Source organism: Phaethon aethereus (genome assembly GCF_964289735.1).
Source record: "Phaethon aethereus genome assembly, chromosome: 8".
NCBI classification, from domain to species: Eukaryota; Metazoa; Chordata; class Aves; order Phaethontiformes; family Phaethontidae; genus Phaethon; species Phaethon aethereus.
The window spans coordinates 25,704,625-25,717,972 of NC_138584.1; the positions used below are offsets into that span (position 1 = coordinate 25,704,625).

The following is a 13,348-nucleotide window of genomic DNA, read 5'->3' on the forward strand; positions in this document are numbered from 1 at the left end:
AAAAATCAGGGACTAGGAGGGCGGCGGAAAACACCTATGTACCTTTTCGTTCAGTGGATACTGCATGACAGCGTTAAACAGAAGTAATCCCACGTTCATAAATACAACCACCCCAAACAATCCAAAGTTAGACAGCAGAGAAAGGAAGAAAGGGTGGGGAGGGAAAAAAAAAAAAGAGAAAGAAAAAGAAAAAGTCTTAATCCTTTTAATAGTTCTTTTGCTGAGGGTATTTTTTCACCTCTTTAAAAAGATACAGTCAAAAGCTCTCGGACAACAGGAACACGTGGCCCCAGCTCCTGCTCAGACCAGTTGTACATGCCACAGGCTGGAGAAATGCTGTAGCGCTGGCGGGTTTCAGCAGTCTCCAGTGCCACGTGGAGCTGGAAAGCTTCAGTGGCCTCCACCGGCAGTGGAAGAGGAATTTCATGTCTCAGCCAGGTGACTGTTTATAAAGTGACGGTCATCAAATGGTCTGAGAACCCTCTAAATGCTGGAGGCGTGCTGGCCACGTCTCCTTCCCCTCCACAGAGTCACATCATGAGCAGTATGTACAATGAAGATGACTTCAATGCTTTTCTTCTTTGTACGATCACGTACCTAAATGCCGAACGTCCATCTGGTTTGGTCTTGTCCTCAGCCAACGCCCTGGCCACTCTGTCCTGGGCTGGGGAGGTCGGGGAGCCCGAGCCCCCGGGGAAAGGCAGAGTCACAAATCCCACGGACACAAATTCCAGCATCCGCACGCCGGGGTCTCGCCTCCCACCTTGGTGCTTCGGGAGCGATGCGGAAGGTCATCACCGCTGCGCGTTGCCTTCTACAGGGAGAATGGCATGGTGCAGGGTCCGCGTGTGCTTCGAATCCAGTGTTTCGTGGTCTTCCGTGAAGCTGTCCGGGCTTGCTGCTCCATCTAAAGAACTGCCACAGCTAGAGTTAGGAGACAACATGTCCTGCAGGAGGTCTTCCTGGACTATCCCAGAGTCTTTGTTCACTTTGCCCCTTTGGTTTCCTTCTTCCTCCTGGTCGTTGAGCAGCTTGGCCAGGAAGTTGATGTATTTCATAGCCAGGCGCAAAATCTCATTCTTGCTCAGTTTTTTGTCGGGCGGGTGGGTGGGGATGAGCTTGCGAAGTTCTGCAAAGGCTCCGTTGACGTTCTGCTGTCTCCACCTCTCCCGGCTATTGGTAAAAATGCGACGAACCACTTTCGTATGAGGACCTGCAATTGCAACCGTGCAGCATTAGAAGCCATGCGTAACAGGTCATTTATTACTTTGCTGAATACGTCACCATCTCCCAAATTAACCAACTTATTTTAGTGACATCAGCAAGGCAGTGAAACAGGAGTTTCCAGCTAGCTGGAAGCTAACCCGATGAGCTCAGGTAGCCATAATTTCTGTTCAATCCAGTGGAAGGGAAAAATGGAGTTGCGTTTTTAGATCTCTCCTGAGATGCCTATATTTACCTCTCCAAGGAGGAAGGCTTGGGCCATGACACATGTGCAGAAGGCTGCTATATTTTTAGGGTATCTCAGCAACGCAGGTCCTATTAAAAAGTTATCTCACTAAATGGTTTTATTTTCTACCCCAAAAGCATCTTAAGGACATAGCACTGGGACGGGATGAAATTAGCTTGAGCAGAGGCTTTGACAGTTCTTAAGATCCAGAGATCTTCCCGGATGTAGGCAGGATTCAGAGCTGATAAAGTCTGTAGGACTGCCACCAGCCCTCGGGTGGTTTCTATGGAATGAGGTGGCAGGATTCACCCCGTAGCAATGAGGACAGGTAGCAGTGTGACCCACAGAGTGAAAGCAGTGTCCTTGCTGGAAGGGTGGTCACAGGTGGAGGATGAAGCAGTTTCACAGCTGACCTGAGGACCGCCTGCTCGCTCTGCACATCAGTGCTGCAGGGCAAAGACTCCCTGTCTGGCACTAATTGGAGTGTGGGTCCTTGGGTCCATGGAAACCAGTTCATGTAAGGAGACGCTACCATAAGATGCTTTTATTATCACACCATTTCCATCCCCACCTTCAGGAGACACCAAGAGTGGAAGGACATGGCGATCTCATTAAACTATGGGAGAATGACTGTGGCAGAAACTCCCATAAGATGGGAAGCACCACATAGAGTAAAAACCATCACAAAGTACAAAGCACAGATTTGCAGATACCATATCGGTGAGTTGTAGCCCAAGGGACAGGCTGTGGATATTCCCATTTGCACCATCCCTCCCCTGTAGCCCAAGTCTGAGACGCTTGCCTAACTACTCCCTCCTGGTGGGAGCAAGTCCGGGGCCGTGGTCAGCAGTTTCAGCCAGCAGCTCTGCCATCACCCACTGAAACCAGCATCCTGAGGGGCATTTAAACATATTTAAATCTATTCTCATATAGCAAAACTCATGGCTGCTTTGACTGTGGCAAAGCAGCCAAATGGATGTGATTTTGGGGGCATCCTGGTCAGGCTGCACCTTGACAGGTCCCACATGGCACAACACAAGAGGAATCCCACGTTCCAGCTGATCAAACACCATCATGCTTTCCCCCTTCAGGGGAAACCAAGCCCCCTCGGTCTAGCACATCACACGAAATACCCCCCACCACAGGGGGGACACACTCCCAAGCACATGGGGACACACTCCCAAGCAGCCAGATTAAAGCTACCGGCTTCTCCACCATGCAAACAGCCATACAACTCAATTCTCCTCCCACCATGCTCAGGAGCAGGACGTCCCCCCAAAATCACAAAGAGCCCCTGGCATAAGCTGGGGGGATGTCAGAATGAGAAACTCATCTCCAACCTCTAAGATCCCAGTCTGATGCTTTAATAAAGCAAATTTTCCACTCCCAAACAGCATGTAAATGCCCTTCATATGAATTAATGTGCAAGAGCTCATGGAAAGGGAAGGTTTATTGTCCCTGATGTGCCCATGGAGTCGTGGGGAAGGTGGTGGGGACTAACGGGACCTCAACACCACCGGGCTGCCCAGCACTGTTAATAAGGCAGTGGAGAATGTGCTGCAACCTGCTCCAATAATACAACAGCTTCAACACTAAAATGCTCTTTCCAGACAAGACAAAGCAACCAGCCTTGAATCCAGAAGGAGATGCAGCCTAAACCCTTTTTACTCCCATAAGGGTATGAAAAAAAAAAAAACTTGGATACTATTTATTTAAAAAAAACAAATCAATCTCAAGAGACCTCCAGTCTTCACAGGCTTCAAACATGTATCTCTATTCACCGAAAGCTGCCAACTAAAAGGCATCTATTCATAAAATATTGAAATCGGAAAAAAGACCTGTTTGTTTTCATCCAGGGGCAACCAAACCAAGCTCCAGTATGTAACACAATTTCTGACACCACTCAGATTTTTGATTCCTGCATCAACTGAATTAAATATATCTTTTAAAAAGAGATCAGATTTTGGCCAAAGTGTGTCAAGCAATGGAGAAATTTAAAATGCCCTATAGCTGTGTTATAGTAGAATAAATCTATTTCCTGTAAAGAAACTTGCCTCAAAATTAATTCAAGCAGTCGGCTGAGAATTTTTGCCAGGTTTTTGTTCCAATTGATTGACTGATGCTTTTTTAATTGCAGTTAGAGACCTGAGGAAAATCAGTAAAAAGATGACCTTCCAAAGTTACAGAATATCCTTGCAGATACTTTTTTTACATTTTTATCTCCATTTGTATCTATTTTTTAAGAAGACATTCAATGCACCAAACTTTCCCAAAAATGGATAAAGAAATAGTTGCAAAAAAACCCCCAAAACCACCAGCACTCATTTCCTTACAAAGGAATCCAATCACCAAGTGCCTGGCAAGACCCTCCTGCCCTTCCGCACCTTCCGAGGCCTTCAGAGCCACGGGGGCGATGCTCCAGCGTGCCGCAGATGCCACCCGGCAGGTGACCATCAGAGCAATGAGCGATGGGGCAGCAGACCACACAGATGCCTCAGCATGGGATGCACATCCCTACAGACTGCTCCTGTTCAGACAGCATTGCCTGGTACCTATTTTCCCCCCAAAAAAATTCTGCACCCAGTCTTGCAAATTCACATGAGCCAGAACCCGCAGGATCGGGCCCAATGTGTACACCTGTGTTAAAGCACATACCTAAAAAATTAGTTACAAGCAAATAACTCTGTAATCCTTAATACCTAATTTAACAGCAAGTCGAAAGCTTTAGTCAGACACGGCGATCTGATGGACTGTCACCGTAGCCGCTAAGCCCGTGAACCGAAACCCAGACAAAAGCCAGGGGCTGAGACAAGCCCTGTCCCACGGGGCTGGGGTCTAAAAGGACCAGGCAGACGGAGGAGGGCAGAGAGGGACTGACAGATGCAGATAACGCCCTGAGCCCCTCATTTCGTACCGTATTATTTTAGAGTGATGTGGATTGTGGTTTGATCTGATTTTAGCTTCGCTGGGTACGAGGAAAGGGACAGCTAGCTAGAAAGAAGGAAAATTAATTGTCTGGCGACTGAAAGACAATCGCTAAAGAGAAAACACGTTTCGATGTATCTCGCTTCTTAACTCTGCCGCAAACGTGTCAGCCTTCCACGTGCAAACTGTTCTTGCAAACACCCCTTGGTGTGGGCAGCGCTGCCGCCGGCACGCAGCCTCCCGCAACCCACGCAGGGAAACCCTGCCCTGCCTTCTCCCTGCCTTCCTTTCCGTGAAACGATCCTGCCCCACACCTGGGATCTCTGCTCGGACACCAGACCGTCACCCTCCACATCTGCTCCCAGGCTCCGCCACAAGACCAGACACGGGATGTCTCTCCGCGCCGGCTGCAGCACGGTGCGGGTACAGCCTGCATCAAGCTGCAGATAAGCTGGCGAAGGGACCAGCCGCGGTCCCGCTGCCACCCTGCAGACCTCAGCACAGGTTTATCTTTTTGCTCCTGGGCAGCTGAAAGGCGGGGCGGGGGGGAATATCTTTCTGCCCAAGGCTGGGGTCTGCGTTACAAATGTCTCCTGGCTGAAAGGGTTTGCAAACACAGCCTGTCACCGCAACGGCCCTGATCCAGCCTCTGCGCTTCAACAGGGACTTAAAATTTAGTGGCTTCCTTCGGATTTGATCTCTAAACAATTTGTAGAACAGGGCTGTAATTAACCATCCACTGAACTGCTTGGCTGCGTGAACGCAAATCCACCGAGCGGGCTGCTGGTCGTGAGTGGGGACAGAGCCTTACCGGGGGGAGCCCCCTGCCCCCACGGGCATTCTATTTGCCCGTTACGATTTGGGGCTTTAACCCCAGATAAAAGTGCGGCAGCTTCGCCCCCTTCAGCAGATGGGGCACCCCCCGGGAGCCAGCGCCGGGGCGAAGCGCTCTCACCATCGGTGATCTCCATCTCGTAGGGAGAGGGTCTCCTCTTCACCCGGTTGCTGCCGTACATGGAGAACGAGTCCGGTTCGCCGAAAAACCCGCTGCAAAGGAGAGGCAAGAGAGGCCGTGAGGACAATGCCGGCAGCCCCACGGCACGGCACGGCACGACCCCCCGTGGGACGGGGAGGGGGAGCTCCCGGGGCCAGGGGGAAGCCGAGCAGCTCCGTGACCCCAGAGGAAGCTCACGGCTCACGAAGCCGAGCCCGGGGTCGTGCGGCGACACGACACGCGGCCGCTCGGGGTTCACGCACCGAGGGACGCCAGCCCTTGGGTGGGCAGGGGAATGCTAGCGGCGTGGGGCACCCCAGCTGGGGGCTCCCGGGCAAAAAACACCCCCTCCCCGCGGCTTTCTGCCCCTCCCAGCCGGCAGGAGAGACGGCAGCGTGGGGACCGTCCCCGCACGGGTGGGCTCTGCCCTCGCGGGAGCATGTCCCGGCCCTCGCCCGTATTTGCGGGACTCGCGGGAAGACAGAGAGAGTCCCGGGGAGCTCCGAGGGTCTAAACCGGCTCTCCATAAGTACCGCGTTTACCAGCAGACCCCCGTACTGCACCTCAGTGCGGGGTCACCGCCGAATCCCTGCTCTGCCCGGGGCGCTTCTAAAGCGATTATTTTAATTATTTTCCCCTCTAGGAAGGGCAGTTTTTCGTTTCGGGTTATTCCTCCCCCTTCTTCCTTTGCAAAGTTGCATGCCGACCCGCGGTGACCGAGCCCCGCGCGAAGGAAGGGATGCCGCCTCCCGCCCCGCCCCCCCGCCCGGGAGCCCAGTGGGGCTCCCCGCGGGGCCGCTCCGAGGGACCCCGCCGGGGACACGGACCTGTTGATGGTGGCCAGCGGCTGGCCCAGGTTGTAGAGCATGGCCCTGCCGGGGGGCTGCAACGGGAGCGCGGGGGGGCTCAGCTGCACCATGCGGGCCTCGCAGGCGGCCTCGGCGGCGCGGCAGGGCTCGGCGCCCGGCGCTCTCTGCATCGCCTCCCCCGCCGCCTCCCGGCTCTTTAAGTCCAGGGAGCCCCCCCGGCGCACCAGCTCGATGACGGGCACGGGGGCGGCGGGGGGCCCGGGGGAGGGCCGGCCCGCCTCCTTGGACGCCCCGTTGAGCAGCAGCTGGGGGTCGGCCGGCGCATCCATGCCCCCGCGGCTGCTCTCCGGCTCGCTCCTGCTCTCCGCTTCCGAGTCGTGCCGCCGGGGGGGGCGGGCATCGCGGGGTTCACTGGGGGGCGGCGGGGCGGGAGGCCTGTCCATCGTCCTGCGGAGAGAGGCGGCGGTGAGAGGCGGCCCCGACGGGGCGGGGAGGGGGGAGAGGAAGGGGGGGGTAGAGTGCTTCGGGACTCCTACTTCGCAGGCGAGAAGTGGGGGGGAAACACGGAGTTGGGGCGGCACTAATCACCCCAAAGCGGTTGGAGCTTGCCGGCGGGACGGGCCCCGGCAGCGTGGCGAGAGGGGGCGGGGTTCCGCGGAGCCATGCCGCCGAGCCGTGCGGTGCTGTGACGTCATGGAACGCCCCGGCCCTCCCGTGACGTCACGGAGCCCCGCGGAATGGTGCGGGGCTGTGACGTCGCGGAGCGCCCCGGACCCGCATGACGCCCCGCACAGGGGGCGGCCGGGCCGGACCCCCCCCCCCGGCTCCCACTCCACAGTCACGCAGCGGGGCCCGAGCGGCGCCCGGCCCGCCGCCACTACCCGCCGAGGGCTGACATCATCAAGGCGGCTGATGCAGCCAGAGGGGCTCGGCCAGCACCCGGCGCGCCGCGGCGGCCCACTGTTAAATTATGCGGCCAAATTACGGCCGGGCGGGAGGAGGCTCAGCCCCGGCCCCGTCCCACCCGTCCGGGGGCTTCCTCCCCGTTTCGGGGGCCCCGGCCGCGCTTGCCGCCCCGCCGAGCCGGCCCCATCGTGCCGGCAGCGGCCTCCGCCTCACGGGCGGACGCCTCTCCTCCCCTCTTTATTTTCTTTTTTATTATTATTCTTATTTTCAAACAGCAAAATAGGCCCGAAGCCCCTTTTTGGGTGAGAGGGAGGTTACCGCGGCCCGTGACGGAGCCAGCCCCGCGAAGGATGGAGGAAGGCGCCGGGCGCGGAGCCGCCCCCCCTCCGCAGCCGCGCATCGGTCCCCTTTTCCCATAGAACGAATACTGTCGCGGCTGGGCACATCGCGTCGAGGGCAGGGAGCGATATTGCGACTATCGTCACGCTGTTACTCCCACCACCCTCCTCGCTAGGCTTTTTTTTCCTATAAAGAAGTGGTTGCCACACACCGGGTCTCCTCCCCATCCTTCTCACTCCTTTGCCTTGGGAAATTTTTTGTTCTGGTTTCTGCTGGGCTGAATTGCAAGGGAAAAAAACCTGGTTTTTTGGCCATATCTCACCATCTCTCGGAAAAAACAAAACCCAAACCAAACCCCAACCACCCATCCTAAAGCACAAGCTCTCCGCCTTGCCTCCAGCCCCCTCGAAAGAAAAATCTAATTGCCTGTTCCGATATTGTATAGGAAGAGATTACTCACATGTGTCATATTTAAGTAGGGACACCGCAAGTCTCTCCTGTTTCAACAAAAGCGCTCTCGGTGTCAGGCTGAATTTACTCCTCCCACCTCAAGGTACTTACGACTTTACAGAGAGGAAGGACACCCGCACCGGGATAACACTGCTAAATCCTGGGAGGAAGAGAAGGGGGGGAGAGAAAAAGAGGAGAGGGTGGATCTCGTGGGCCCGGATTGCCCGAGACCGGTGGGGAGCGGGGTGCAAGGGAGAGGGAGGGGGAGGCCCCCGTTATAGGGGACAGACGGACACCCCAGGGTCGTTCCCCCCCGCCGCCGCCGGGACGCGCCGCCTCGCACACGGGGCAGAAACGCGCAGCAAAAAAATAGATAAAAAAAGGCGTGGGGGAAACAAAAACACACACACAAAAAAAGGAAAAATAAGCCCTACATTTGGGGCGAACTAGGCCGTTTTTTGGAGGCATCGCAAGCCCGGTCTCCCCGGGAGGAAATCCCAGACGGGGCCGGAGACGGGAGTTGTTTTTCTCCCGCTGAGCTCGCACCGAGCGGCGGCGGCCGCGCCGTTTCTCCCGCCCCCGGCTGGAAAATATAATTCCTAAAGGGGCAAATTCACTTGCCGGAGGGGCCGGTTCCCGGCCGCGGAGCCACGGGACGGCCAGGCCGGCTCCCCCCGCCGCGCCCGCCCAGGGAACCGGGAAAAACACGGTCTTCCCCTTCGCAAAAAACCGAAATAATCCCGATGGCGTCTCCTCCCGCTTTCGTTACAAAACGAAATACACAAAATCGCAAAAAATACCGGCAGCATTTTGCCTTCTTTTTAGGGGGCATTTCGTTTGGAAAAATAAGGGGCTCGGGGGGGGCATTAATTCTCCGCCCGCTGGTTTATGCTCCGCAAAATCCTTTTGTTTTCCAGCCGCGGGATCGGCAGGAAATCCCCGGTCCAGAAACGCACCTCCCGGCCGGCCCTTCGTGGGGAAACTGCCCCAAAGCGGAGGGGCGGGAGGGAGAGGTATACGGGGGTAGCCCCCCCGGAACGAGCGAGCAGGCCCCAGCCGCGGGCTAGGCTGGGTCCTGGGGGCTGTGTGTGCCCCCCTGGGAGAGGCTGAGGGGCGCCGGGTCCCGGGGGGGACACACGCACGCACCCCACAGTTTCAAAGGCGAAAGCGTCTTCTCCTCCTCACCCACCCCGCATCAAAGAAGGAAAAAAAAAAAAAAAAAAAGGTTAAAACCCAACTGCGGAAAAGACGCGGTAGGTTTTTTTTGTTCCTCCCCCCTCTCGCCTGTCTCTCACGTGGGGCAGAAGCCCCCCAAGCACCCCTCACTGCCCCCCCAGACCCTCACCGCCCTGGCCCGCTGCAGGGCCGGATCTCTCCCTACTCACCATTTGCTTTTCATTGGGAAAAAGTGAGTGGAGCCATTTTGTGGCCTACGCATCACGGCTATATTTGTAGTAAGTGTTGGGTGGCTTCAGCTGGGTAGGCTCTAATTCCACATCACGTCCAGTTTCCTATTTAGTATGGAGAGCGGAACACTACTGCAATGTGGCCGAGAGAGATAAAACCCCAGCAGTGGCCCGCCTGCCCTGATAAGCTTCTAAACCCATTATTTATGAAATGATTCATTATTATTTGGCAATTTTATCGAAGGAAAGCGGAAAATTATTGCAGGGATATGCATAGGAATAACTCCGGAATGCATGCCTTCTAGCTTTTTATGTGTGTGTGCTTAGATGCTCTTAAAAAGACACTGCAAAAAAAAAAAAAAAAAAAAGTAATAAAAAATTGCACCGCGGCTGCCCGCATCTGAATAGCAATTCTTTATTTTAGTCCTCTTGGAGGTTATTATGCCCCTACTTTTTTTTTTTTTTTGCATTTTTTTTAATTAAATATGGAACACCTACTCCATTCTTAATTAAATTTAATGAGTCAAAATAAATTGTTGGAGATGCTGAGAGAGAGGGAAGGGGTGTGGGCTGCTTTGGGACGAGAGGAGGTAAATAAAGCACATTGAGAGGAGATGTTTTGGAGGGAAGCGGCCCCATCCCCAGCTTTTCTCCCCCCACTGTGGCTTTTGGCTGAAGGGCTAAATTGGGGCCAGCTCCCCGTCCCACCTCCCGTGCTGAGGCGGGGGGAGGCCGAGCGTCCCTGCGGGGCCAGGGGATGCTGCGGGCCGGGGAGCGGAGCGGGTACCCTTCGCCCTTGGGAAATTCGGGATGCGAACGTAGGGGAGAGCTCGGTGCTGACGGCAGGGCTGAGCGAGGAGGAGAGAGGCTTGGGGAAGGGCCTTTCGCCGACCCGGACCGCTGCGGGTTGCGGGGCTCGGGGCTGCGCGTCCCGTCGGGGCTGGGGTTCAGACCGGCTGCCGCGGGCTCCGGGCCTGGGGGAACGGGGCCAGCCCCGGCCCTGGCCGAAGCCGCCAGGCAGAGGAGCGGGGGCCGGGGAGGCGGGCGGTGCGGCGGCTGGGAGCCCCGCGCCGGGCTTGCAAAGCGACGGGACGCGTCCGAAACCCTCCCTAAACTGCCCCAGGGTCCCGGCAGAGGAAGGAGGGGGGAGAGGCGGGGATCGCTGGAGGGTCCCGGGTCTGCTACCCCCGACACCCGCGGATAAAGCGGTCCTACAGACAGCGGTGGGGAGCGGTTTTCGATAGCTCGGGGGATCGGCCTGCCCGGTCAGCCGAAAATCAACGAAATCTCTACCGGAGCGGGGCGGTGAGGAGGAGGCCGGGGCTGAGCGCACCTCCCGGGCCGCCCCCCGGCCCCTGCTCGGGGCTGGGGCGAGGCTGCAGCCGCCCAGCAGTGCGCGGAGCCTGGGGCCGGAGGGAAAAGCCGCGGCCCCGGCCGCCTCCGGGGAGACGCGGGACCGGCCGCACCTGCCGGGCGGACCGGGGAGGGGGGGGGGTGTCAGCCGTGGAGGGCTGGGGTGCGGGGGTCCCTATTGTCTGCCCGCCACCTGCACGCCCTCCCGCAGGGGGAAATGCCGGAGCTGTTATTCTTCCTTTCACTCCTTCCCCTCAACCTCCCGCTCTGGACGCGGCCGTGGGAGAGGTTTCCACAAATCCTCCCCGCGCCCCCCACAGCCGCCCCGGGCGCAGCTGGGGTCGGGCCCCGGCAGGCAGGAGTCCGCACGATGCCGGCAGCGTGCGTGGGGCGGCGGGGCAGGGACGGTCACGACGCGTGGCGAGCCCGCCGTGCCTCCCGCCAGGAAACACGACCATTTTCAAGCCGGCTCCTCTGACCAACAGGAAACGTTAAAGATAGAACAGCCGGGGCTGGGCGGGGGAGATCAGGAAGCCGAGCATCTTCTGTGCACCCAGGGCCGCTGCGGGGACATCCCCACCCGCGCCGGCCCTCACGGCACCCCACTGGGGTGGGAGTCGTGGACGTGGTCATCCCACCTCTGCCCACACGGCTCCCCCTCGCTGGGCAACCCCACCCCGAGCCTGCGGGGGAGCCTGGGGTGGCAGGTAACCTGCACGTTTCCCCACCACCCCACTGCCACGGGTGGTCTTCCCAGGTGGGCTGCCGAGCAACCCAGGGCTCAGCCCCTCTCCTCGCTTTGGCAGGGCAAGGAGGCAGCAAGGCCAGCGGGAGGCGTAGGGAGCACCAAAATGATACAGAATTAAAGAGGTCAAGGATGCTCCAAGCAGGCCCAAGACCTTTTGAGGGAGCACTGTTGGTTTGGTTACAACAAAGGAAAGCCAGAAACAACAGAAGCAAGAAAGAAAACCCAGTAACAAAGCCGTGAGCTGGGCTGCCCCTCTACACATGTGGCTGTCTGAACAGGCAATGGAGCCAGCGCTTGAGCTGAGTCCCCATGGCTCAGGGTTAACAAAGCCAAGCCTGGCTTTCCATGTGTTTTTGACTTCAGGCCACAGTAGATGCTTCAGGAAAAAAAAAAAAAAAAAACAGGCGCCTTGAAATTACTCAGCACTACACGATAAAAGGAAAACACCGCTTTAGGGAAGGGTGGTTTTTTGTTGTTTTGGTCATGTAAATTAATGCTGCGCTCCCTCAGAGGTTGCTGTCCGGGATTATATGATTTGTGTGACTGAATATAACACCACACCCTTGTCCTGAGCTGTGGGCAAGTAGTTTGGCTTTTGTTTTCAAATTGTTTCTAGCCCTCCAGCATTTGAAGAAAGTCTTTAAAATATTAACCAATACAACTGTCATCTTCCTGTGTTTCCAGACATTTTACAATAGGAAACAAAGAACAAAACCCTGCAACAATAGCTCAGAGGTATGAATTGCCTCATTCATCTCACTGGAATGTTCAAAAACATTAACTATTTTTTGACTGATTCAGCAGAAAACATGCTGCCAGATAAGAAGCTTGTGCTGGATCCAGGGGAGATTCAGGGACTGGGAAAGGTTTTATTTTTCAGCACAGCAAAGTAGCACCTTTCCTGAAAGGAAGCAAATATTCTTGCTGATGGAAGAGGCTGCGTCAGAGGAGAAATTCTGACACAGCTTGAAGGGAGCTGCTGCCTTCCTCTCCCTGTACCGGCTCCGAGATAGCAAATGGCTTATTTCACCCCGACTCTTAACACACAAAGGCCCACCAGGGTGGCACAGGTTGGAGAAGACCCTCGTGCCTCCATAATGAATTAATGAGCTATTAGTGCCCGCTCTAACATACCATGAACTAACAGAGCAGTCCTTCACCTGTGAAGGGGAAAGGCCCAGGACTTCAGTGCAGGGTGTTTTGATCTCTAGTTGAACAGTCTCAGAGCAGGAAAGACAAGGTCAGCACCATAGGCTGAACTTCTGCCATCATTAAAACAAAGTTTGTTCAAACTCCCATTAAAGCATGTCACTGCGCTACAGCCAGTGAGAAAACAGATGGCTCGACCTTCATTCAGCCCTGTTCTCCCCTCAGGAATGGTGGGAATGGGAATGAATTGCTGCTTCCAGCGCTGCCGTCTCATTTCCAAGACCAAGAGGTCAGGACAGAGCCACATTACGGCACAGCCGCGCTCACCGAGCTGTGTCCTCAGACGTACTCACCCAAGGAGGGCAGAGCCGACAGAGCCAGCACCGGGCACCTGGGCTTTCCTACACCAGCCCGTTCCTGCGTAACACAAGACAAGACACTAGTAACCACAAAAAAACGCCTGCTACACCTAAAAATTGAACACAGCCAAAGCCTTCATGAAAATGGAATCGTTAAACAATAACTTGTGGAATATTATCATCACAGGGTGATGGAAAGGGGCTATTTCATTAATAGATCGTTGTGCTTGATGACAGAATATTTGTATGTTAATACAGAACAAAGTAAAATAAATTATTTTTGCTTACCCAACCACCCAGTATCAGAATTCTTGAAGAGCGTTCTAAACAATGACTGGGAAGTGGCAAATTAATAAATAAAGGCTACACCAGACAACTGAAGATTTTTTTTTTAATGGAATCTTTGACCTTTATCAGCTATACATACTTCTTAAATAAATAGAAAACATTAATTCAGAAA

At 55.6% G+C, this 13,348-nt stretch overlaps 1 protein-coding gene across 1 annotated transcript; it reads right to left on the reverse strand.

Annotated features, from left to right (window-relative positions):
* Positions 1-794: 794 nt before the first annotated feature.
* TAL1 (TAL bHLH transcription factor 1, erythroid differentiation factor) lies at positions 795-7,271 on the reverse strand (the record flags this gene model as incomplete). Its single annotated transcript, XM_082003074.1, has 4 exons — positions 795-1,213; positions 5,331-5,422; positions 6,197-6,710; positions 7,250-7,271. The coding sequence occupies 4 exons, from the start codon at positions 7,269-7,271 to the stop codon at positions 795-797; spliced, it is 1,047 nt and encodes a 348-aa protein (XP_081859200.1).
* Positions 7,272-13,348: the final 6,077 nt, after the last annotated feature.